Source organism: Scylla paramamosain, chromosome 39, assembly GCF_035594125.1.
Source record: "Scylla paramamosain isolate STU-SP2022 chromosome 39, ASM3559412v1, whole genome shotgun sequence".
NCBI classification, from domain to species: domain Eukaryota; kingdom Metazoa; phylum Arthropoda; class Malacostraca; order Decapoda; family Portunidae; genus Scylla; species Scylla paramamosain.
This window is the reverse complement of record NC_087189.1, coordinates 912,501-932,500: the sequence shown is the minus strand read 5'-3', so window position 1 is coordinate 932,500 and position 20,000 is coordinate 912,501. Positions and strand designations below refer to the sequence as shown.

Below are 20,000 nucleotides of genomic sequence, written 5' to 3'. Positions count from 1 at the left end.
CCTGGGAGATGAAGACCTGCGCATTGTGGACCCATTTTGGCCACCGACGGTCTGGGAGCATTTCCTCTTCGTTCATTTCCGTCACAAAGTCCTGTAGGCGGTGGAGGAAGGATGAAGCCACGTCAACCATGCTTGGGTCGTGTGGATAAGGGTCGTAGTGGTTGCCAAATGCATCTGCGACTGTCAAAACTTGCGTTCTTCCTTCCTCTTGGGTGACATTGCTGCGTGACTTCGAGGTCTCTACTTCTGGGTTTTCGTCAGTGCTAGTCTTTGCCTCCTGAGATGTCTTTCGGCTTTCAAGAGGCGCCGATAGCGTTCCAGGGAGGGTTGTGGCAAGGAGGAAGGCCAGCACCGCCGCCTCCTTTGTCCCCCTCATCTTCACGCCTGTGTGGGAGGTCAGGTTGTCAGTCAGTCAGTCAGTTAGTTCTTGTTGTGGTCAGTAAATAGATAATGATGATAGTAATGATGAAATTTTACGTTTCTTTTTATTTATTTATTTATTTTTTTTATGATCGTTTTGTTGGTCATTGATTTAGTTTAATTAAGTCAGTCATTAATTTGGTTAGTTATTTAGTTGTCTTGTTAGTTAGTTTGTTCGTTCGTCCGTCAGTCAGTTAGTCACTCACTCTCTCAGTCTTACCATCATGTCAGGAAGTTAAACAGTAAGTTGACAGACAGTAGTAAACTAGTCAGTCAGTCAGCCAGTCAATCAGTCAGTCAGTCAGTCAGTCAGTCAGCCAGTCAATCAGTCAGTCAGTCAGTCAGTCAGTCAGTCAGTCAGTCACCCACTCACTCACTCACTCACTCATTCACTCAGTCAGTCAGTCAGTCAATCAATCAATCAATCAATCAATCAGTCAGTCAGTCAGTCAGTCAGTCAGTCAGTCAGTCAGTCAGTCAGTCAGTCACTCACTCACTCACTCACTCACTCTAAACACAAAACAAGAGTCACATTACCAGACACAGCAAAGCCTTCAGCCACTCCTCCAGCAAGCAACTGTTAGTCACACGGTTAGTCAGTCAGTCAGTCAGTCAGTCAGTCAGTAGGTTACGAAGGCAGAGCGGTCGGTCTATTCACACAGGCGTCAGTTGGTAGAATGACTAAGAAGGAAGAGGAGAAGGAGGAGGAAGAGGAGGAGGAGGAGGTAATGATGGAGGAGGGAGTGGCAAAGGAGAAAGCGAGGGAGGGAATGCGGGAGAAGGAAAGAAGTAAATAAGAAGTGGAAGGAAGGAGAAGAGAAAAAACAGGAGATAAGGAGATTAGAATAATGAAAAAAGGAATTAAACAAGATGAGAAAATAAAAGCAATGACCAGAGAGAGAGAGAGAGAGAGAGAGAGAGAGAGAGAGAGAGAGAGAGAGAGAGAGAGAGAGAGAGAGAGATAGGACAGGGCGTGGTTTAGGATAGAAAAAGAGAGAGAGAGAGAGAGAGAGAGGTGGCTAGGTCAAGAATGTGGTAACGCAGCTGTTGAGAGAGAGAGAGAGAGAGAGAGAGAGAGAGAGAGAGAGAGAGAGAGAGAGAGAGAGAGAGAGAGAGAGAGAGAGAGGGAGGGGAAGGGGGGAAGAGAAAAACAATTCCATGACAGATGTTGCAAGGTGAGAGAGAGAGAGAGAGAGAGAGAGAGAGAGAGAGAGAGAGAGAGAGAGAGAGAGAGGGGGGGAAGAGGGAGGGAAAACCAGTGCAGGAAGGCAGGTAGAGACAGGTAGAGGTGGTCATAAGGTCATTGTACTTTTATTAGGTCACGTGAGGTCAGGCCAGGTGAGAACATAACCCTTTAGACTCTCTCTCTCTCTCTCTCTCTCTCTCTCTCTCTCTCTCTCTCTCTCTCTCTCTCTCTCTCTCTCTCTCTCTCTCTCTCTCTCAATCAGGAAGTGTTTTTTTTGTTTTGTTTTGTTAAGTTTAACCGTTTAGTTTGTTTGTTTGTTTGTTTGTTTGTTTATATGTTTGTTTGGCTCTTTGTTTGTTTGTTTGTTTGTTTGTTTGCTTGTTTCTTTTTGTCTTTCTCTCTTTCTCTCTTTATTCCTTTCTTTCTTTCTTTCTTTCTTTCCTTCTTTCTGTTTCGTGATATCTCTTTATTCTCTCTTTACTTTCTACTCTCTACTCTCTCTCTCTCTCTCTCTCTCTCTCTCTCTCTCTCTCTCTCTCTCTCTCTCTCTCTCTCTCTCTCTCTCTCACGGTAAATAAAAGCAACAAATTGGACCAAAAATAATTTACGTGACAGAATTTGCATTTATATAGAACGTACGACTCTCTCTCTCTCTCTCTCTCTCTCTCTCTCTCTCTCTCTCTCTCTCTCTCTCTCTCTCTCTCTCTCTCTCTCTCTCTCTCTCTCTCTCTCTCTCAAATGTAACATAATGCTCAGATTAATAATTATTGAGATTTTTTCTCTAATTCGCCTCGATAAATAATGTTATTATATTTGAGAGAGAGAGAGAGAGAGAGAGAGAGAGAGAGAGAGAGAGAGAGAGAGAGAGAGAGAGAGAGTTGTTATTATCTCTCTCTCTCTCTCTCTCCCTCTCCATGTCCGGGAAGTCCCCTCTTCCTCCTCTTCCTCCTCCTCCTCCTCCTCCTCCTCCTCCTCCTCCTCCTCCTCCTCTGGTTTTCTTTCTGTATGCATATAACTGTTCTTACTTTCTCTCTCTCTCTCTCTCTCTCTCTCTCTCTCTCTCTCTCTCTCTCTCTCTCTCTCTCTCTCTCTCTCTCTCTCTCTCTCTCTCTCTCTCTCTCTCTCTCTCTCACGGGTTCTTGACCTTCTGGTATTTCAAGGTCAGTAGTAGTAGTAGTAGTAGTAGTAGTAGTAGTAGTAGTAGTAGTAGTTGTTGTTGTTGTTGTTGTTGTTGTTGTTGTTGTTGTAAAGTATTAGAGGAGGGTAAGAACGAGAGGAGAAGGAGGAGGAGGAGGAAGAAGAGAAGGAAAAAGAGGAGGAGAAAGAGGAGAAAGAAGAAGAGGAGGAGGAAGACAGTTATATTAAAAAAAAAAAGAATGTTATTACTGCTGCTGTTATTGTTATTACTTTCACAGCTGTTGTAGTAGTAGTAGTAGTAGTAGTAGTAGTTGTTGTTGTTGTTGTTGTTGTTGTTGTTGTTATTGATATATTTGTTTATGTAATATAGCTGTAGTAGTAGTAGTACCTTATGCTGTGGCGTGGCGGTGGTGGTGGTGGTTGTAGTGGTGGTGGTGGTGGCGGTGTTGTGGTGGTGGTGGTGCAAGGCAGACTGCTGGCCACCACACGAGTTGGGGTCACTGTGGTGGAGGAGGAGGAGGAGGAGCAGGAAGAGGAGGAGGAGGAGGAGGAGGAGGAGGAGGAGATGACACCCTCCAGAATACTGACCCATACCTCCAGGCTTTCTCCTCTTCCCCCTCCTCCTCCTCCTCCTCCTCCTCCTCCTCCTCCTCCTCCTCTTCTTACAGGTTAACCAGCTCTGTTAGGTGCAACTTCCTCCTCCTCCTCCTCCTCCTCCTCCTCCTCCTCCTCCTCCTCCTCCTCCTCGTTATTCTCATTCTCCCGATTCCTCCTCTCCCTTTTATCTTCCTTTCATTACCTCCCCTTATTCCCTCCCTCCCTCCCTCTCTCCCTCTCTTCCTTTCACACTCTCTCTCTCTCTCTCTCTCTCTCTCTCTCTCTCTCTCTCTCTCTCTCTCTCTCTCTCTCTCTCTCTCTCTCTCTCTCTCTCTCGATCCCCTCTTCCTCCCTATGTTGTCTATTTCCCTCCCTCTCTCTCCCTCTCTCCCTTTCTCCCTCTCTCTCTCTCTCTCCCTCTCACTCTCTCCCACCATCACGATAAATGGTGTAGAAGACTTAGAGAGAGAGAGAGAGAGAGAGAGAGAGAGAGAGAGAGAGAGAGAGAGAGAGACCTTACCTGACAACTAATTAGGTGCTTCTCCCTACCTGGCGTACATTAAAGGTAGCTCTAATCAACAGAGAGAGAGAGAGAGAGAGAGAGAGAGAGAGAGAGAGAGAGAGAGAGAGAGAGAGAGAGAGAGAGAGAGCCTAGCTATATTCTTTTATTCTTTTCTCTTCCGTTCTCTCATTTCTCTTCTTCCTTCCTTCCCTCCTTCCTTCTGTCCTTCCCTCCTTCCTTCCTTCCTCCTCCTCCTCCTCCTCCTCCTCCTCCTCCTCCTCCTCCTCCTCCTCCTCCTCCTCCTCCTCCTCCTCCTCCTCCTCCTCCCCCCACCAAGTACCTAACATCAATAGTTTATTCTGGATTCTGGCGTGCCTCCAAACTCCTTTCCTCCTCCTCCTCCTCCTCCTCCTCCTCCTCCTCCTCCTCCTCCTCCTCCTCCTCTTCCTCTTTCTCTTCCTCTTTTTTTTTATGTTCTTGATTCTTTGAAGCTTTTTTAGTTGTTATTCATTACCTGAGAGAGAGAGAGAGAGAGAGAGAGAGAGAGAGAGAGAGAGAGAGAGAGAGAGAGAGAGAGAGAATTACCAAATATTCCCTCTGGATGAAAGAAAGAAAGAAAGAAAGAAAGAAAGAAAGAAAGAAAGCGATGAATGGAAGAACGAGTAAATGAAACAAACAAACAAACAAACCCAGTAATTAACTAACGAACGAACGAACGAACCAACAAAAAAAATAAATAAATAAATAAATAAACGAAAGAAATATCAAAGAAAACGAGGATATAACTAAAAAAAATTAAAGGGACACTCAACTAAATCATAAAAATAAATAAATAAATAGGTAAAATAAAAAAAATAAAAATAAAAAAATACCATGTAACTTTGACCTGTCTCGTGGCGGCCATATTGGATCTTAGGCCAGGTCAAGTTAGGTCAGTTCAGGTCAATTTAACGTAGAAGAGGTCAAGAGGAGGAGGAGGAGGAGGAGGAGGAGGAGGGAAGGAAAAATGCAAAGAAAATGTGTGTGTGAGAGAGAGAGAGAGAGAGAGAGAGAGAGAGAGAGAGAGAGAGAGAGAGAGAGAGAGAGAGAGAGAGAGATAACAATCGTTCGCCAAATAAACGAGACGAAAAAAAAATAACAAAACAAAAGAAGGAGAGAAGGAAGAAGAGGAAGAGGAAGAGGAGGAGGAGGAGGAGGAGGAGGAGGAGGAGGAGGAGGAGGAGGAAGAAGAAGGAAAAAAAGGAAGATGGACGATTAAGAGGAAGGAAAAGACAGGACAGGACTCTGAGGAGGAGGAAAAGGAAAGAGGAGGAGGAGGATGGGGTCAGATTGAAGAGGAGGAGGAAGAAGAGGAGGAGGAGGAGGAGGAGGAAGAAGGAAAGATAGTAAGGTCAAACTTGTTCCCATCTCTTCCTTCAAGTTCTCTCGCAAATCCCACGAGAAATATGACCTTAGAGGAGGAGGAAGAGGAGGAAGAGGAGGAGGAGGAGGAGGAGGACGAGGAGAAGGAGAGAAGGAGTCGTGAAGCTTCCTTTTATATATATATTTTTTTTTACATTTTTTTTGACAAACTAACAACAACAACAACTACTACTACTACTACTACTACTACTACTACTACTACTACTACTACTACTGCTACTACTATTACTACTACTACTACTACTGGGACTTAACGAGGCTTCAATTACTGCTTCGGCACAACTTGAAAAGAACCATTTGCTAATTTCCTGTATCGCCTCCTCGTACCTTCTATTTTGTCAGTGGCCGTCGAGGTCTGATGGAGGAAGGGCGTGTTATTGTTGCTCTTGTTTTTGTTTTGTGAAAGTTTTTGGGTTTTTTTTTTCACTATTAGAGAGGTGAGTGGGTTAATAGTAGTAATAGTAGTAGTAGTGGTGGTGGTAGTAGTAGTAATAGTAGATTAACTTAGATACAGTAATGACCAAACTAGTAATTCTCTCTCTCTCTCTCTCTCTCTCTCTCTCTCTCTCTCTCTCTCTCTCTCTCTCTCTCTCTCTCTCTCTCCGCAGCCTTGCTAATTGGCTGCATTGGTGGCTAGGTGATTTTTTTCCTCTCTCTCTCTCTCTCTCTCTCTCTCTCTCTCTCTCTCTCTCTCTCTCTCTCTCTCTCTCTCTCTCTCTCTCTCTCTCTCTCTCTTTAATTTCCACCACGAGAGAATTGGGAAAAAGAGAGAGGGAAAATAAAGAATTGAAAAAAATAATACCGGGAAGGTGTTTAGTATGGATGGCTGTGTGGAAACTCGTTTGTATTTTTGGGAGAGAGAGAGAGAGAGAGAGAGAGAGAGAGAGACTGTGGGGTTGGGGAGGAGGAAGGGAGGTGTAGGGCGAGGTGGCTGTTTCTCTCTCTCTCTTTCTCTCTCTCTCTCTCTTCTTATATCTCGCTCCCTAAAAAATACTCCAAAAAAAAAGATAACAATATTTTTTGCTTAATTTAATCTAAAAACAAACGAGAAAAATTTCGTATTGAAGGAAATAATGAAAACCAAACAAGGAATTGAGACGAAACAAGATTGCCGACTTCTTCCCAGGACGGTTCGTTTGTTTACATTGACCGGCTGAGAGAGAGAGAGAGAGAGAGAGAGTGTGGACCCATGTGTGCTGCATTCCATGACTAGAAGTTGTATTTTAACGTACGTATGAGTGTTGCTACCTTGTTGTGTTGCTGTTCGATGTTTGGGTGAGAAAATATTAAGAATTATTGTGATTTTAGTGGGAAAATAATGGAGTTTTTATCAAATTTATTGTGTGTTGTGGAATTTGATTTGTGGTTTTGTTTAATCGATATGTGGGAATTGTTATCATATGAACTACCACTAACAACCGCTTAATGATCTAGAAGGTATGTGCGTTTTTACCTAATCCAAAACTCTCTCTCTCTCTTTCTCAGGCGGTGTGTGGTGCCGCGGGCCAGGCAGACACTGTGCTTCCTGTGGCACCATCGCGCGGCGTCCTCGGCAGTAGTGGCGGCAGCAGCAGCAGCAGAGACCCGCGCCATGACCCCCGCAGCTGGTGACCTCCCCGCCGCCACGCCCTCCCCCATCCTGCCAAGAAGCTTTCATTGGCTCTATCAACACTGCCCGGCCTTTCCCATCAGTGGCTCTAAGGTCAGGTCAACGAGAGGTCAGGGTGCTGTTAACTATTGGTGTATTAGTAAATAAATATGACTGTATATAGTTTGAGGCGCCGTCAGTCTGTTCCTCCCCACAGGTGCGGGTAATTGTTGATCCAAGGGAGTTTTACCAAGAGCTGCTGGACAAGGCGGGAGCAGCAAGGGAGAGAATCAGTATCTCTTCTCTCTATCTCGGCACTGGGAAGCTGGAGGAGAAGTTGGTGAGGGGGTGTTCTCTCTCTCTCTCTCTCTCTCTCTCTCTCTCTCTCTCTCTCTCTCTCTCTCTCTCTCTCTCTCTCTCTCTCTCTCTCTCTCTCTCTCTCTCTCTCTCTTGCATGTCTCCTTATCTTTCTCTTTTTGGTTTTATTTGTCTGAATATATCAATGTGCTCAAGTGGTGACCCCTTCTGACCTCTCTTGACCTTTATCTTATCTTTTTTTTTACCTTTTTGATCTTCTTTTATTATTTTCTTTATTGACCTCTTGACCCTTTCTTTCACCTCTTTTATATCTTAATTGACCTTTCAACCCTTATCTGACCTTTTTTTTTTTGACCTCTCAATCCTTTTTGGCCCCTCTTGATCCTTTTTGTTTTGTCTTTTCCCTTGATCCTTTTATTTGCTTTTTACCTTAATTGACCTCTCTTGACCATTATCTTACCTCTTTCTGACCTCTCTCGATCCTCTTTGACCCCTCTTTAGGAACTGGCACTCTGGTTAACCTCTTTCTGCTTTGTTCGTTGCCCTTGAACAGTGTCCCTCTTAATATTTAAAAAGGACTTCCTGATGGATACATGTGTGCTTCCTGGCAGGTGTCCGTGGTGGGGCAGCGAGTGGCAGCAGTGGATGGCCTGAAGGTTCACTGGCTGTTGGACCACACGAGGGGCTCCCGGGGCCACCACAGCTCCCGGTCCATGCTGCGTCCCCTTCTGGCCCAGTATCCTCACTCCTGCTCAGTAAGGATCGGTTATCTGGGTAGGACAAGAAGTAATGGTAAACTCTGGAACTCCCTGCCTGCTTCTGTATTTCCACCTTCCTGTGACTTTAATTCCTTCAAGAGGGAGGTTTCAAGACACTTATCCTTCCATTTTTGACTACCGCTTTGGACCCTGTTTGGGGACTGGCATCTCAGTAGGCTTTTCTTTATTTTTTATTGGATTTTTGTCCATCCTAGATAAAAAAAAAAGACTTGAAAAAGTTATATTTGAAAGAGATAGGAAGGAATTGGCTCTCAAAATAATGGGTTTAAGGTTGAAAAGGTTACATTTGAAAGAGACAGGAAGGAATTGGTTCTCAAAATAATGAGTTTAAGGTTGAAAAGGTTACATTTGAAAGAGATAGGAAGGAATTGGCTCTCAAAATAATGGGTTTAAGGTTGAAAAGGTTACATTTGAAAGAGACAGGAAGGTATTGGTTCTCAAATGGAGTGGTGGATGAATGGAGTGGACTCAGTTATCAATTAGTGCTGAGTCTTTAGGGAGATTCGAAAGATTGGACCCCTCCACCTGTACCACCTGTTGTTATAATCCCTGTCCACCTGTTATCACCCCTGTCCACCTGTACCACCTGTTTTTGTCATCTCATCTGCCTGTACCACCTGTTATCTCCCCCTCCACCTGTACCACCTGTTATCATCACTCCCTCCACCTGTACCACCTGTTATCACCTCCTCCACCTGTACTACCTGTTGTCTCCCATTCCACCAGGTGTCACTGTACCACACTCCACACCTGCGGGGGTTGCTGCGTCGCCTCATTCCACAGCGCTGGAATGAGACAATTGGCCTGCAGCACATGAAGCTATATGTGTTTGATGACTCCCTCCTCATCTCTGGGTGAGGAGCAGACTGGGATGTGGTGTGGAGGGAATGTGTGTGTGTGTGTGTGTGTGTGTGTGTGTGTTTAAGTTTCACAGGGTTCCTTCTTCTTTGGTCATTTCTCTAGAGTGATGGGTTGGTTGGCGCCATGTATGAGTCCCCTCCAGCTGTTTCTTCCCCTTTCATCTTCCTCTGTGACTCCAATTCTTTGCAGTTGTCATTCCGTCCCTCTATCTCACCCTGTCTTCCCCTCAGTCTTCCTGGTTCCAGTCGCTTCTGCCCCTTGCATCTTCCTCTTTGACTCCGATTCTTTCCAATTCCAACTTCTAATACAGTTCCATTACTCCATTTCACCCTGTCTTCTCAATCTCCCTAGTTTTATCTTTCAATCTGTTCCTGGTCTTTTTTTCCAGTATAACCAAACTGTCTTATTTATGTATCTTCGTATTTCTTTAATGCATTCCAGGGCCAACCTCAGCAACGACTACTTTACCAACCGCCAGGACCGCTACATGGCGTTTGAGGACTGTCCGGCGCTGGCTGCCTTCTACCACAACCTCATTGCCACAGTCAGCCGCTTCTGTCCCCAGCTGGCCACCGATGACTCCACCTCAATGCCAGCTGGTACCTCTGTCCACCCCTACCTGGTCAGTGCAGCTCTCATTTGTACCATACGATGCATTACAGTTGTGGTTATGTTGTTGGAGTGATGTTAGTTTTCTGTATAACTTAATGTGTTTTAATGTAGGGATAAATTGATGTTTTTGTTTTTATATTATGAACTGGATTTATTTAGCTGTTTTAATAGTTCTGACAGCAGCTCTTGATTTACTTGTTTATTCCTGCTTAACTTGACTATTATGTCTTGTATTGATATGGTCCGCTCGGCACTGTTTAAAGTAATGAAGAGGTGACATAAGCAAATAACTAAGAGCAGTTATTGAATTTACTGTTAAAACATTACTTTCTTTTGTGCTCTTAAAGTAAATTTTTGATATGATTTACTGCAAGGTGACTAAAAGGAGTAATGCATAGACCTGTTTATTCAATTACAACATGAATAGTATTTTTCAATTTTTTTTTTATAAGATGACCTCAAACTATATTTCTAGGTCTGCTTGAACGTAATTTTCTTCTAGTATTTTTCCAGGCATCTTATTTTTGTTTGCAGATGCTCTCAAACAATTTTCTAGATCTGCTTCAACACAATTTTATTTAGGTATTTGTACTGCATTTTCTTCCCAGACATATACACTTGATTTACACACTTGTTCCTCTCCAGGGTGACTTGGAGGAGTACTGTGGCACCATGAGGGAGGCAGTGCTCAGGCTGTGGAGGGCCGAGTGCGACAGAAACCCGGAGAGACTGAGACATATGGAGAGCACAGGAGACACCTCGGCCTCCTCCTCCTCCTCCTCCCTGGACACCCTCGTCTTCCCTACACTACAGATGGGTCCCTTCGGCATCACCAACGACGGCTACGTGACCAAACGATTCCTGAGCAGTGCCGAGGAGGGGTCTCACATCCACCTGGCCTCGGGATACTTCAACCTGACAGAGGAGTACATGAAGTGCGTCCTGGGCCAGTCAAGGGCGTCCTACAGCATCCTTATGGCCCACCCCGAGGTTAGGAATAGAATACTTGGTAAGGTGTTCATTTTATTGTGTAGGATTTTTGTAACTTGTCCTTTGAACGTTCTAAGATTCTTGCCATTCAAATATTCTAGGATTGTGGTCAGGTTCAGTAAGATAGGATAGGATATTTTGAACCCATATCCTTTACAGACTTCTATAGATGGATGAAAAATAACCTATGTAGTCATAGCAGATTATCCTAAATTAGTCCTGAAGATTAACACACTCCTTATAGATTTCATAGTTAAGGTTACAAAATCAACACTAGATTCCCATTTATCTAATCACCCAACACCTTCCCCCCTGACAGGCCAATGGGTTCCTGGGTGCCAGGGGATTTGCGGGGGCCATCCCAGCCGCCTACACCCAGCTGGCCAAACTGTTCTTCAGGCGGGTGACGAGTGGCAGCCAGGAGCACCGGATAAGCTTGCACGAGTACCGGAGGAAGGGATGGACCTTCCACGCCAAGGGTCTGTGGTACGCCAGGCCGGGGCACACCTGGCCGGCACTCACCATGGTGGGCTCCCCGAACTTTGGTGAGTGCCTGGTGGTGCTGGCAGTGAAGTGACAGAATGATTGTAACATTAGGAAGAGTCTGTAGAGGTGTAGGAGGTGGAAAATGTTAGAGAAGAGAGTGTTGTCAGTTAGAAAAGCCTTAGAGGATAGTGGTATTAGTTAAAAAAGCCTTAGGAGAGTGGTGTTAGTTACAAAAAGCTTAAATAGAGTGATACCAATACGAGAGAAGAAAAGTTAGAAGAAAGACGATTTGTTGTGGTAGTGTAAATAGAAAGTGTTAGTTAGAAGAATGCCAGTGAGGTTTTAGTTATAAGAGAACAAAGAATGATACTAAATAGTGCTGTAGTGGTGGTGATGGTAAGTGGAAGACAGCATAGTGATAAAGTGAAGAAAGAGAGTGAGTTGAGAGGCTGTGGTGGATGACTGTGGTTCATAAATATACTGTGGGTCTGTGGAGAGAGAGAGAGAGAGAGAGAGAGAGAGAGAGAGAGAGAGAGAGAGAGAGAGAGAGAGAGAGAGAGAGAGAGAGAGAGAGAGAGAGAGATTAAAACAAACTGATTAATGAAAAGCCACAAACCACAGCCTCTCACACACCATCACCACCTCTTTCCCTCCTCTAGGCTGGAGATCAGTGCAACGCGACTTGGAGACACAGGTGGTGGTGGTGACGCAGAACACAGCACTGAGGGAGGCGCTGCACAGGGAACACAGCCGCCTCTATGACTGCGGCACTGAGGTCACCGACGGCACGTTCTCCTCCCCAGGGCGCTATGTTCCCCTGTGGGTGCGGTGTGTTATGCCAATCATCAAGGCGTTCTTCTGATGGTGTTCTGTGGTGCTGTGGTGGTGGTGGTAGTAGTGGTGCTGGAAGACTACTGCTGGGAGAGAGAGAATAAGAAAGGACTTGTTTTTTAGATTCTTTACCCAAGTGCTGGAAAATAAGGGGTGTTTGTTTTTTATTTATGTTTGTGTATGTGTGTGTGTGTATGGAAGGATCCTTGGTGCAGTAAAGATTGAGTAGTACTATAAGGGCTGTGTTTGTTTAAGTCCTCTTGTCAGTTTGTCAAGTGCTGGAAGTTTTTTTTTGTGTGCACAGGACATTTGGTATAGTGAAGAATGAGCAAAAAATTCCAAATGTTTAATAAAGGGAGAGAGAGAGAGAGAGAGAGAGAGAGGACTTTGTAAGTGGTAAAGGAAAGCAATATTTTAAGATATTTAGAGAAGAAAGTAAAGGATTTTAGTAAATTTATCAGTAAAAGTTGAAGAATATAATGTAGAATAGAAAAAGCTTGAGATTTTGAGTAAAGGTTAAAATACTGGAGAAGAAATGAAAAGTTGGTATTTTAAAGACAAGATTACTTTCATGTTCTTACACAATATGAAAAGGAAAGTTGTTTATAAGTTCATAAAAAGTTGTGTACAGCTGTAAAGGAAAGTCACAAGTTACAGGTATTTTTTTGGCAGCTGTGACTGAAAATCTTTAAATTATCAGTCATGAGAAATGTTAGTCACGTTAGTCTGTTAGTAAGTGCAGAGATTTGTAGCAAAGAGTGACAGGTGTAAGTTAGTGGAGAGTTTATAGAGAAGAATAATAGATGTTAGTAAGTGAAGAGTATTAAAAATTATATTGAGTGAGTGTTAGTAAGTGAAGAGTGACAGGTCTGTTAATAATTATGTACAGAGTATTAAAACGTGACCAAGTACTTTGAAAAAATACTGTGAAATGTTAATAAAGTGTACAAACAGTCTGGAAGTGCTCTGTCCTGTCCAGTCCTGTCCTGTCGTGAATTGGTCCACCTCCTCCTCCCTCAGCCAGACACTCACCTGGTGGAAATAAGACACATTATCTTTTTACAATATTTTACTGTACAGAAAAGTGAGTTCATCATGTCACACTCAAAATAATCACAGTAGGTTGTAATAATAATAATTTTCTCTCTTCATACGTTTCATAAAAAGATTGTGTTGCATAGCCTCAGCTGTTACAAAATATAATTGCTTTGCCAAACACCTGAATGGTTTTGTAGTCGGAGAACACAGTTAGCGGAAGGCATTGGATACGGTTTACAAGTAACGCTACGACGCTTGCAAAATAACTCGACCGTCTATGTATCTGTCCAACATTCAACTTACTACTAATACTTTATTGCAATTTCTCTTTTTTTACAAGGCCCTTGAAAATTTGTGTGATCAGATAAAATAATTTGTATATATATTCATCTATATATTTTAACATCTTGCGTTGCGTTTCATATAAGACTATTTTATTTTTCACAATAGATTTTTCTCGTCACCAGAGAAACAATTTGACTAGAAAATACTGTAGTAGATTTTACAATTCTACTCCTAAAAAACACTTGACAGGAAAAAAAATTAGTTTCGTTATAAAACTATCACTGAACTTAAGAGACCAGCAAGGTAATGCCCACTATGAGACCAACCAGGTAAAGACCACTGAGACCAACCAGGTAATACGACCAACTACAGATAATGCCCACCTTGTTAAGTGTTGTTAAGTGCACTGAGCCTCACCACTCTGCCCAGGTCTCACACACACACACACACACACACACACATACACACAAACATCTCAGTGTGTAAGGCAAGATGGCTAAGGTGACTTTGTTGATGTGACCAGCAGTGGAATACAACATTAGTCAGACAGCAAGAAAAGCATCTTGATTTTAAACTACAAACTGGATGGCTTAGAGAACAAAAACACACTAAAACTGGACAGAACATGACCCTTCAGCCCTTCAGCAGCACAAGACAGCTGCCGTCACCAGTGCCACTTGGAATGATGCAGGACTTACAAGCTCAAAAAGAAAAGGTTAGGTCAATGTTTATGTTAAGTGCTTGACAGTATTTCGCATTTTGTACATGAATGAAGGGCCTGGCGTGGAGGGAGGCAAGGGGAAGGGACATGCATCACCATATCACACTGAGTGCCTTGATAAACTCTACACCACCACCACCACCACCACCACCACCCTAGTCTCAGCTGCCTTATACTGACACCATCTCTTATCTATAAGGAGAAAAGTGATTAGCTTGCATTACTTAAAACTAGATTATATAGAGTATTTAAAGCTTTTACTGAGAGGAATGTGTAAGCTATCTCTCTCTCTCTCTCTCTTAGTTAGGTTAGGGTATGCTAGCCTAACCTAACCTAACCAGACTTTAACAAACGCACTTGAACTAAAGGAAACGGCAACTAACCTAAACACCTTATCAAAAATACAAAACCGCAATGCACATCACTATAAAAAAGAAAAAAAACGTTGCGTGATCAATAACTTACTAAATGTCTAACTAAAAGAATGATTTAACTTACCTAGTGAGTCGTGTGCGGCAGTTAGTAGGTAAGCCGTTATGCGTCACGTGAATCCTGAACCTATCCGACACACCCATTCTGAAATTATCCACCTATTTTGACCCATCCTGAAATGTTCCAACTTATCCTGAAATTATCCCCCTTCTAGCCAACCCATCCTGAACCTATCTGACTCACTCATCCTGAAATTATCCACATTCTATTCTGATCCATCCTGAAATTATCCAATCTTAATCCAACTTATCCTGAAAATATCCAATCGATTCAACTTCTACCCAACTGATCCTGAAATTATCCAACTTTTTTTTTCTGAATTGATCCTGAAATTATCCAATCCTGAAATTACCCAAATGATCCTACAATTATCCGACTCAACCCTATCCAACTAATCCTGAAATTATCCGCCTTTTATCCAACTGATCCTGAAATTATCCAACTTAATCCTATCCAACCAATCCTGAAATTATCCGACTTTTACCGAGCTGACTGACTTTCAAATCCTCAAGTTACACGACCATTACCAGACTCTTACAAATTCTTCAAATCATCCAACTCACAAATACTGAAATTATCCAACTTATCCAACTTCTAAATCAAAACTAATCCGATGTTTATCTGACTCACAAATCCTGAAAACCATCCAACTTTTAAGCAACACAACAAACTTGCAAATCCTCACCTTATCCGACAAGCAAATCCTGAACTGATCCAACACAAGTTAATGCACATTTACGAAACACTTATCACATTTCCTATCAAGCCCAACACAACCACCACTCACAATATTAAGTTAGTTAACCCTCTGACTGCAACACAAAATCTCTCTGACTGCAACACAAAACAATTACCACCACCAGTAGTATTGCATGAAATCTTTTAAAATAATTTACAAGAAAGAAACGGATTAGAAAGGATATATTTTGCAATTTCTACCCAGTTTAAAGATTGGATGTGGCTGTGGAACAAGTGAAGATGCCTAAAAGTGACTGGTAATTAAGAAAAGGTGTGGCAGAGGGCAGTCAAAGGGTTAACTTAGGGGTCAGGTCACCATACCTAAGCTGATCTAACTTAAAAGGTTTAAGGTCCGGTCACTGCACCTGACACTTGGTTGTATTATTAGTGACAAAGTTAATAGCACTCTGACAGACGCAGTTATTGATAAAGTAAAGCTTCATTAGTGATGCATTAAAATATCAACATTAATATCATGCCTGGTCATCACTTAAAGATAATAAAGATGGACTAAAAAAAAATAAATAGAGTTGCTAATTTGTTCTCAGTCCCTGTTCTTTCAAAATATTAAAAGCTGTTCAACTGTGATAACAAAAGCTACCTCTTCCCTTTGTAGTATTTTCAGATGATAAATACTACTACTAACAATGCAAGTTTTAGAAAATGGTTAAAATTATGTTCTTTCCTGTTCTTATTTAAATCTCTTCTTTCTTGGGTATTATTAAAGCCATTTACCAACATTCTTATAAGTCATTTACTCATTTTCACTTGATAAATACTACTGATAATGCAAGTTATAGAAAAATGGTTAAATTATGTTCTTTCCTGTTCTTATCTCTCCCCCTTCTTAAGAAATATTAAAGCCGTTTACCAATATTCTTAAAAGAAGTCATTTACTCTTCACATTTCCAGGCGACAGACACCAATGAAAAGTTTAAGAAAATAACAAAATTACCATCTTTTCCCCCCTTTCAAAATACCAACGCCATCTAGAAACACTTTAAAAGTTTAAGAAAATCACAAAATTATCATCTATTCCTTTCCAAACATTAAAGCCAATAAAATAAAATAAAATAAAATAAAATAAAAATAACCAAATAGATAAATAAATAAATAAATATAAAATAAATAAATAAATAAACATTTCACATCTCTCTATTACACTCCCAGCAACAAACAGGAGAAATTATGGCACACACTTCAGAAAACCCCACAACAGCCATTTCATCACATTTCCAGCAGCAAACAGACAGAAGAACAATGACAAACACTTGAGAAAACCCCACAACAGCCATTTCACCTTCTCATCACATTTCCAGCAACAACAGGGAAGAGGAACCAACCACACTTCAGGAAACTGCCCCCCCCAAACACTTTTCCTGCCACACAGCAAGAGACAAGACTGTTCACCACCAGATCCACTCAATATCTGGGATGGTTCAAGTTCCAGGGACAAACTTGGGTCGTCCTGCCTTCATGAATCGACCCCCAATGTGACAAACGTAAAAAAAAAAAAACACTCAAAGAAATTAATCAATGTATATCAAGTTGCTAGATAGCCGTTTGTATCACAAGATGAGATGATGATGAAAGAGTCCTGCATTGTTTTCATTTATAAGTGCAAGAGTCTACACAAACACACATACGCGTGCACACACACACACACACCTTTCTATCTCTCTTTCTCACATGCAATGAAAGAAGCACATTCTCTGTCTCTCTCTCTCTCTCTCTCTCTCTCTCTCTCTCTCTCTCTCTCTCTCTCTCTCTCTCTCTCTCTCTCTCTCTCTCTCTCTCTCTCTCATACTTGCTTCTTTTTCTCTCTCTCTCTCTCTCTCTCTCTCTCTCTCTCTCTCTCTCTCTCTCTCTCTCTCTCTCTCTCACACACACACACACACACTCAGAAACATACCTCTTCTCCTCTCATGGACTCAAAACACTCAAAAGACATATCTCTATAACACAGACACAAACACACCTCTCTTCCTCTCACACTCTCCCTCTCCTCTCTCATGCATACAGACACACAACTAGAGATGAAAATACTTAAGAAACTGCTGTGGCGTAATTGTCACATAAATTATATCTGGCGGCTTCACTTCCTCCAGCTGCTGTTCTTGTTGCTGCTGCTGCTGTTCCTCCTGCTGCTGCTGCTGTTCCTGCTGCTCGTCGTCAGAGGCTGCAGTGTATCCCTGGTCGTTCCTGCAGGGGTGACCGTAGGATTCCCAAAACATGCAGCTGCAATTTCGACAAAGACACAGCTTCTCTGGGTACTCTTCTCGCAGCCCGTAGGTTCTGTGGGTCGCCAGGGTGGGATTAGAATGGTTTGTGTATGATGGGAGTGACTGAGGACTGTCTGTGAGTGTTGGTAGCCCTGTTGGTGTAGAATTGGTGATAGGTTCTGTAATGTTGGTAGTTTTGTTGGTGGTTGAAATGCTGGGACTTTTGTTGGTGTCTGGAGGGATCTTAGGAATGGTCATAGGGTTTAAAATGTTGGTAGTTTTGTTGGTGGTTGAGGTGTCTTTAAACTGGTGATATGTTCTGTATTGTTAGTAGTTGCTGCCTAACCTAACCTATCTATCTATCTATCTATCTATCTATCTATCTAGTTTTGTTGGCATCTGGCAATGTTTTAGAAATAGTAGCAAGTTCTTAAATGGAAACATGACAAGGTTAAACAGCAGAGTAGAAATCACTGTGCATTCTAGAGACGCCTATTGCAAGTGATGTAACTCCCACTAATAGCCACCAAAACACTTAAGCATATGAAATGGAAGCTTCCTGGACACCTCAACTCCTTCCTTCCTTCCTTTTTCTTCACTCATTCATTCATCCATCCATTCACTCATTCATCCACTCATTAAGTCAGTCAATCTTTTATTCATTCATTCAGTCAGTAAGTCAGTCAGTCAGTCAATCAATCAGCCAGCCAGCAAATCAATCAGAAAAAAATATACACAATAAAGAACATCTGTAGAATCATGAAAACACCTTTGGAAATTACTAAACTGACACTACAACCTTTTAAAGATGAAACAAGACACCAAAACACTAAAGATTATGAACTGAAGCCTTCCTGGACACCAACTCACCACCTTAACCAGTCACACACACCCAAACATCAGTAAAATCATGAAAACACCTTTGGAAATTAATAAACTTACACTAGAACCTTTTAAAAGATGAAACAAGACACCAAAACACTAAAGATTATGAACTCAAGCCTTCCTGGACAACACCTTAGCCAGTCACACACACCCGAACATCAGTAAAATCATGAAAACACCTTTGGAAAATTACTAAACTGACACTACAACCTTTTAAAAGATGAAACAAGACACCAAAACACTAAAGATTATAAACTGAAGCCTTCCTGGACACGTCAACTCGACTCCTTAATCTGTCATACACCTCACTCACCTCCGTAATCTGTCATACACCTGCTGCCAGTTCTTCTGCACTCTAAGCTCCCGGTGCAGCTGTATAATGTATTCAATCTGTGCGGGGGTCCAGTGGAAGCGACACAGCTGCCTCCATATGCTCTTCTCCTTGCTCACCTTGGCCATCACACTGTATGCCTCACCTGCACTCTGAGGGAAGGATCTGCTGTTACTTATTGTGGCTCGTGTGTGTGTGTGTGTGTGTGTGTGTGTGTGTGTGTGTGTGTGTGTGTGTGGTTTTTTTTCGGTGACTTGTTTTGTATTTTCTTGTCTGTGATGTGCGTTTTTTTAATTAATTTTACCTGGAATGACTTTTTTGCTTCGTTTTTATATGAAAGAGTTTGTTTTCTTAATTATGTGTTTTTTTTTAATCTCTAGTGACTTATTTTGGTAATTTTTTTTTTCCCTGCAGTAATTTTTTTTATCTGTTTTTATTATCAAGTTATCCTTCTTATTTTTATCTCTACAAACACATTGCTTACTCTGATATCATTGTGGTTGTCTAGTCTCCTCAGGATCTCTCTTATGCATTCCTCCGGCACCTCCTGCAGTGTCGGGTGGATGTCGTCACCTGGCTGGGGGGTGGGAGAAGGGGGGAACAGGTGAGAAAAAGGTGCAATTATGACTATTACCAATTCTAAACTTAAAACAGGTGAGAAAGATCTGACATCATATGCATTAACTCTATCTCAATCTAATATCTGAAATCACCTGGCTGCAGGGGGAGGAGTGGGGGGACAAGTGAGAAGGTAAAATTACAACTATTACCAATTCTAAAACTTAAAAAAACAGCAAGAAAGTTCTGAAATTATGTGCAGCAACTATCTCAACCTGATATCCAATTCTAAGAACTCAGAAAAGATGAAAAACATGAGAAATTGACAGAAACCTAAGGCAGAGTAACAGGGGAACACAAACACTAGGAGCAACCCACTAAGACCTCGCCTGCCTAACCTGTACAGTAGTGGCTATTGCATTACTATTCCTCTGAGACCCACACAAACCTAAGCCACTCCAATACCAACACAAACTTATGCCAAAAATAACAGAGGAACACCTACCTAACCTGTACAGTAGTGGCTATTGCATTACTGTTCTTCCGAGACCCACACAAACTTAAGCCACTCCTGTACCAACACAAAACTAATCTGTAATGTAGTGGCTATTGAATTAATGTTCCTCCGAGACCCCACACAAACCTACATCACTTCAGCACCACTACAAACTTAAGCCAAGGTAACAGAGGAAGAAAATCACCAAAAAACACTCCACAAAAACCTGCCTCTCTGATCTGTATGGTTGTGGCAATAGCGTTAATATTCCTGAGCTTTCGAGAGTGTTGTTCCCAGAGTATTGTGGACCCCAGCTTGTTGCCCCACAGGTAATCCTCCAGCCTCTTGCGTAACTCCTGCAGAAGGTGGTGGAGGAGGTGGACGTTCTGCTGGCTTCTTGTGACTTCGTGGGCCACCTCCTCCAGCATTCCAAAGAGCATCTGTGGAGTGTGGGGAGGCTGTGAGGTGCTGGCTGGGGTGACGAGAGGGGGATGAAATGTGCTTA

At 42.3% G+C, this 20,000-nt stretch overlaps 3 protein-coding genes across 8 annotated transcripts in view; 1 reads left to right on the top strand and 2 right to left on the bottom strand.

Annotated features, from left to right (window-relative positions):
* Positions 1–3,247, bottom strand: part of LOC135091979 (uncharacterized) — a 4,846-nt gene extending 1,599 nt beyond the window's left edge. Inside the window, exons 1-2 of one of the 2 annotated variants that reach the window (XM_063990078.1) lie at positions 3,132–3,247; positions 1–384 (exon numbers count right to left, since the gene is read on the bottom strand). The exon at positions 1–384 is cut by the window's left edge and continues 414 nt beyond it. In XM_063990078.1, the coding sequence (XP_063846148.1) occupies positions 1–376 (376 nt within the window). In that variant the 5' untranslated portion in view covers positions 377–384; positions 3,132–3,247. Of the gene's footprint in view, positions 385–957; positions 1,097–3,131 lie in introns of those variants that run through there. The other variant, XM_063990079.1, reaches the window with a different exon arrangement.
* Positions 1–12,690, top strand: part of LOC135091977 (CDP-diacylglycerol--glycerol-3-phosphate 3-phosphatidyltransferase, mitochondrial-like) — a 25,808-nt gene extending 13,118 nt beyond the window's left edge. Inside the window, exons 1-9 of one of the 4 annotated variants that reach the window (XM_063990076.1) lie at positions 5,603–5,701; positions 6,750–6,966; positions 7,070–7,192; positions 7,782–7,925; positions 8,676–8,803; positions 9,252–9,432; positions 10,068–10,412; positions 10,732–10,957; positions 11,558–12,690. In XM_063990076.1, coding sequence (XP_063846146.1) covers positions 6,856–6,966; positions 7,070–7,192; positions 7,782–7,925; positions 8,676–8,803; positions 9,252–9,432; positions 10,068–10,412; positions 10,732–10,957; positions 11,558–11,760 — 1,461 coding nt within the window. In that variant the 5' untranslated portion in view covers positions 5,603–5,701; positions 6,750–6,855 and the 3' untranslated portion in view covers positions 11,761–12,690. Of the gene's footprint in view, positions 1–5,602; positions 5,702–6,332; positions 6,493–6,749; positions 6,967–7,069; positions 7,193–7,781; positions 7,926–8,675; positions 8,804–9,251; positions 9,433–10,067; positions 10,432–10,731; positions 10,958–11,557 lie in introns of those variants that run through there. The other 3 variants (XM_063990073.1, XM_063990074.1, XM_063990077.1) reach the window with 3 other exon arrangements.
* Positions 10,429–20,000, bottom strand: part of LOC135091980 (F-box only protein 25-like) — a 10,729-nt gene continuing 1,157 nt past the window's right edge. Inside the window, exons 3-7 of one of the 2 annotated variants that reach the window (XM_063990082.1) lie at positions 19,722–19,935; positions 18,926–19,014; positions 18,424–18,593; positions 17,050–17,298; positions 10,429–12,761 (exon numbers count right to left, since the gene is read on the bottom strand). In XM_063990082.1, coding sequence (XP_063846152.1) covers positions 12,758–12,761; positions 17,050–17,298; positions 18,424–18,593; positions 18,926–19,014; positions 19,722–19,935 — 726 coding nt within the window. In that variant the 3' untranslated portion in view covers positions 10,429–12,757. Of the gene's footprint in view, positions 12,762–16,859; positions 17,299–18,423; positions 18,594–18,925; positions 19,015–19,721; positions 19,936–20,000 lie in introns of those variants that run through there. The other variant, XM_063990081.1, reaches the window with a different exon arrangement.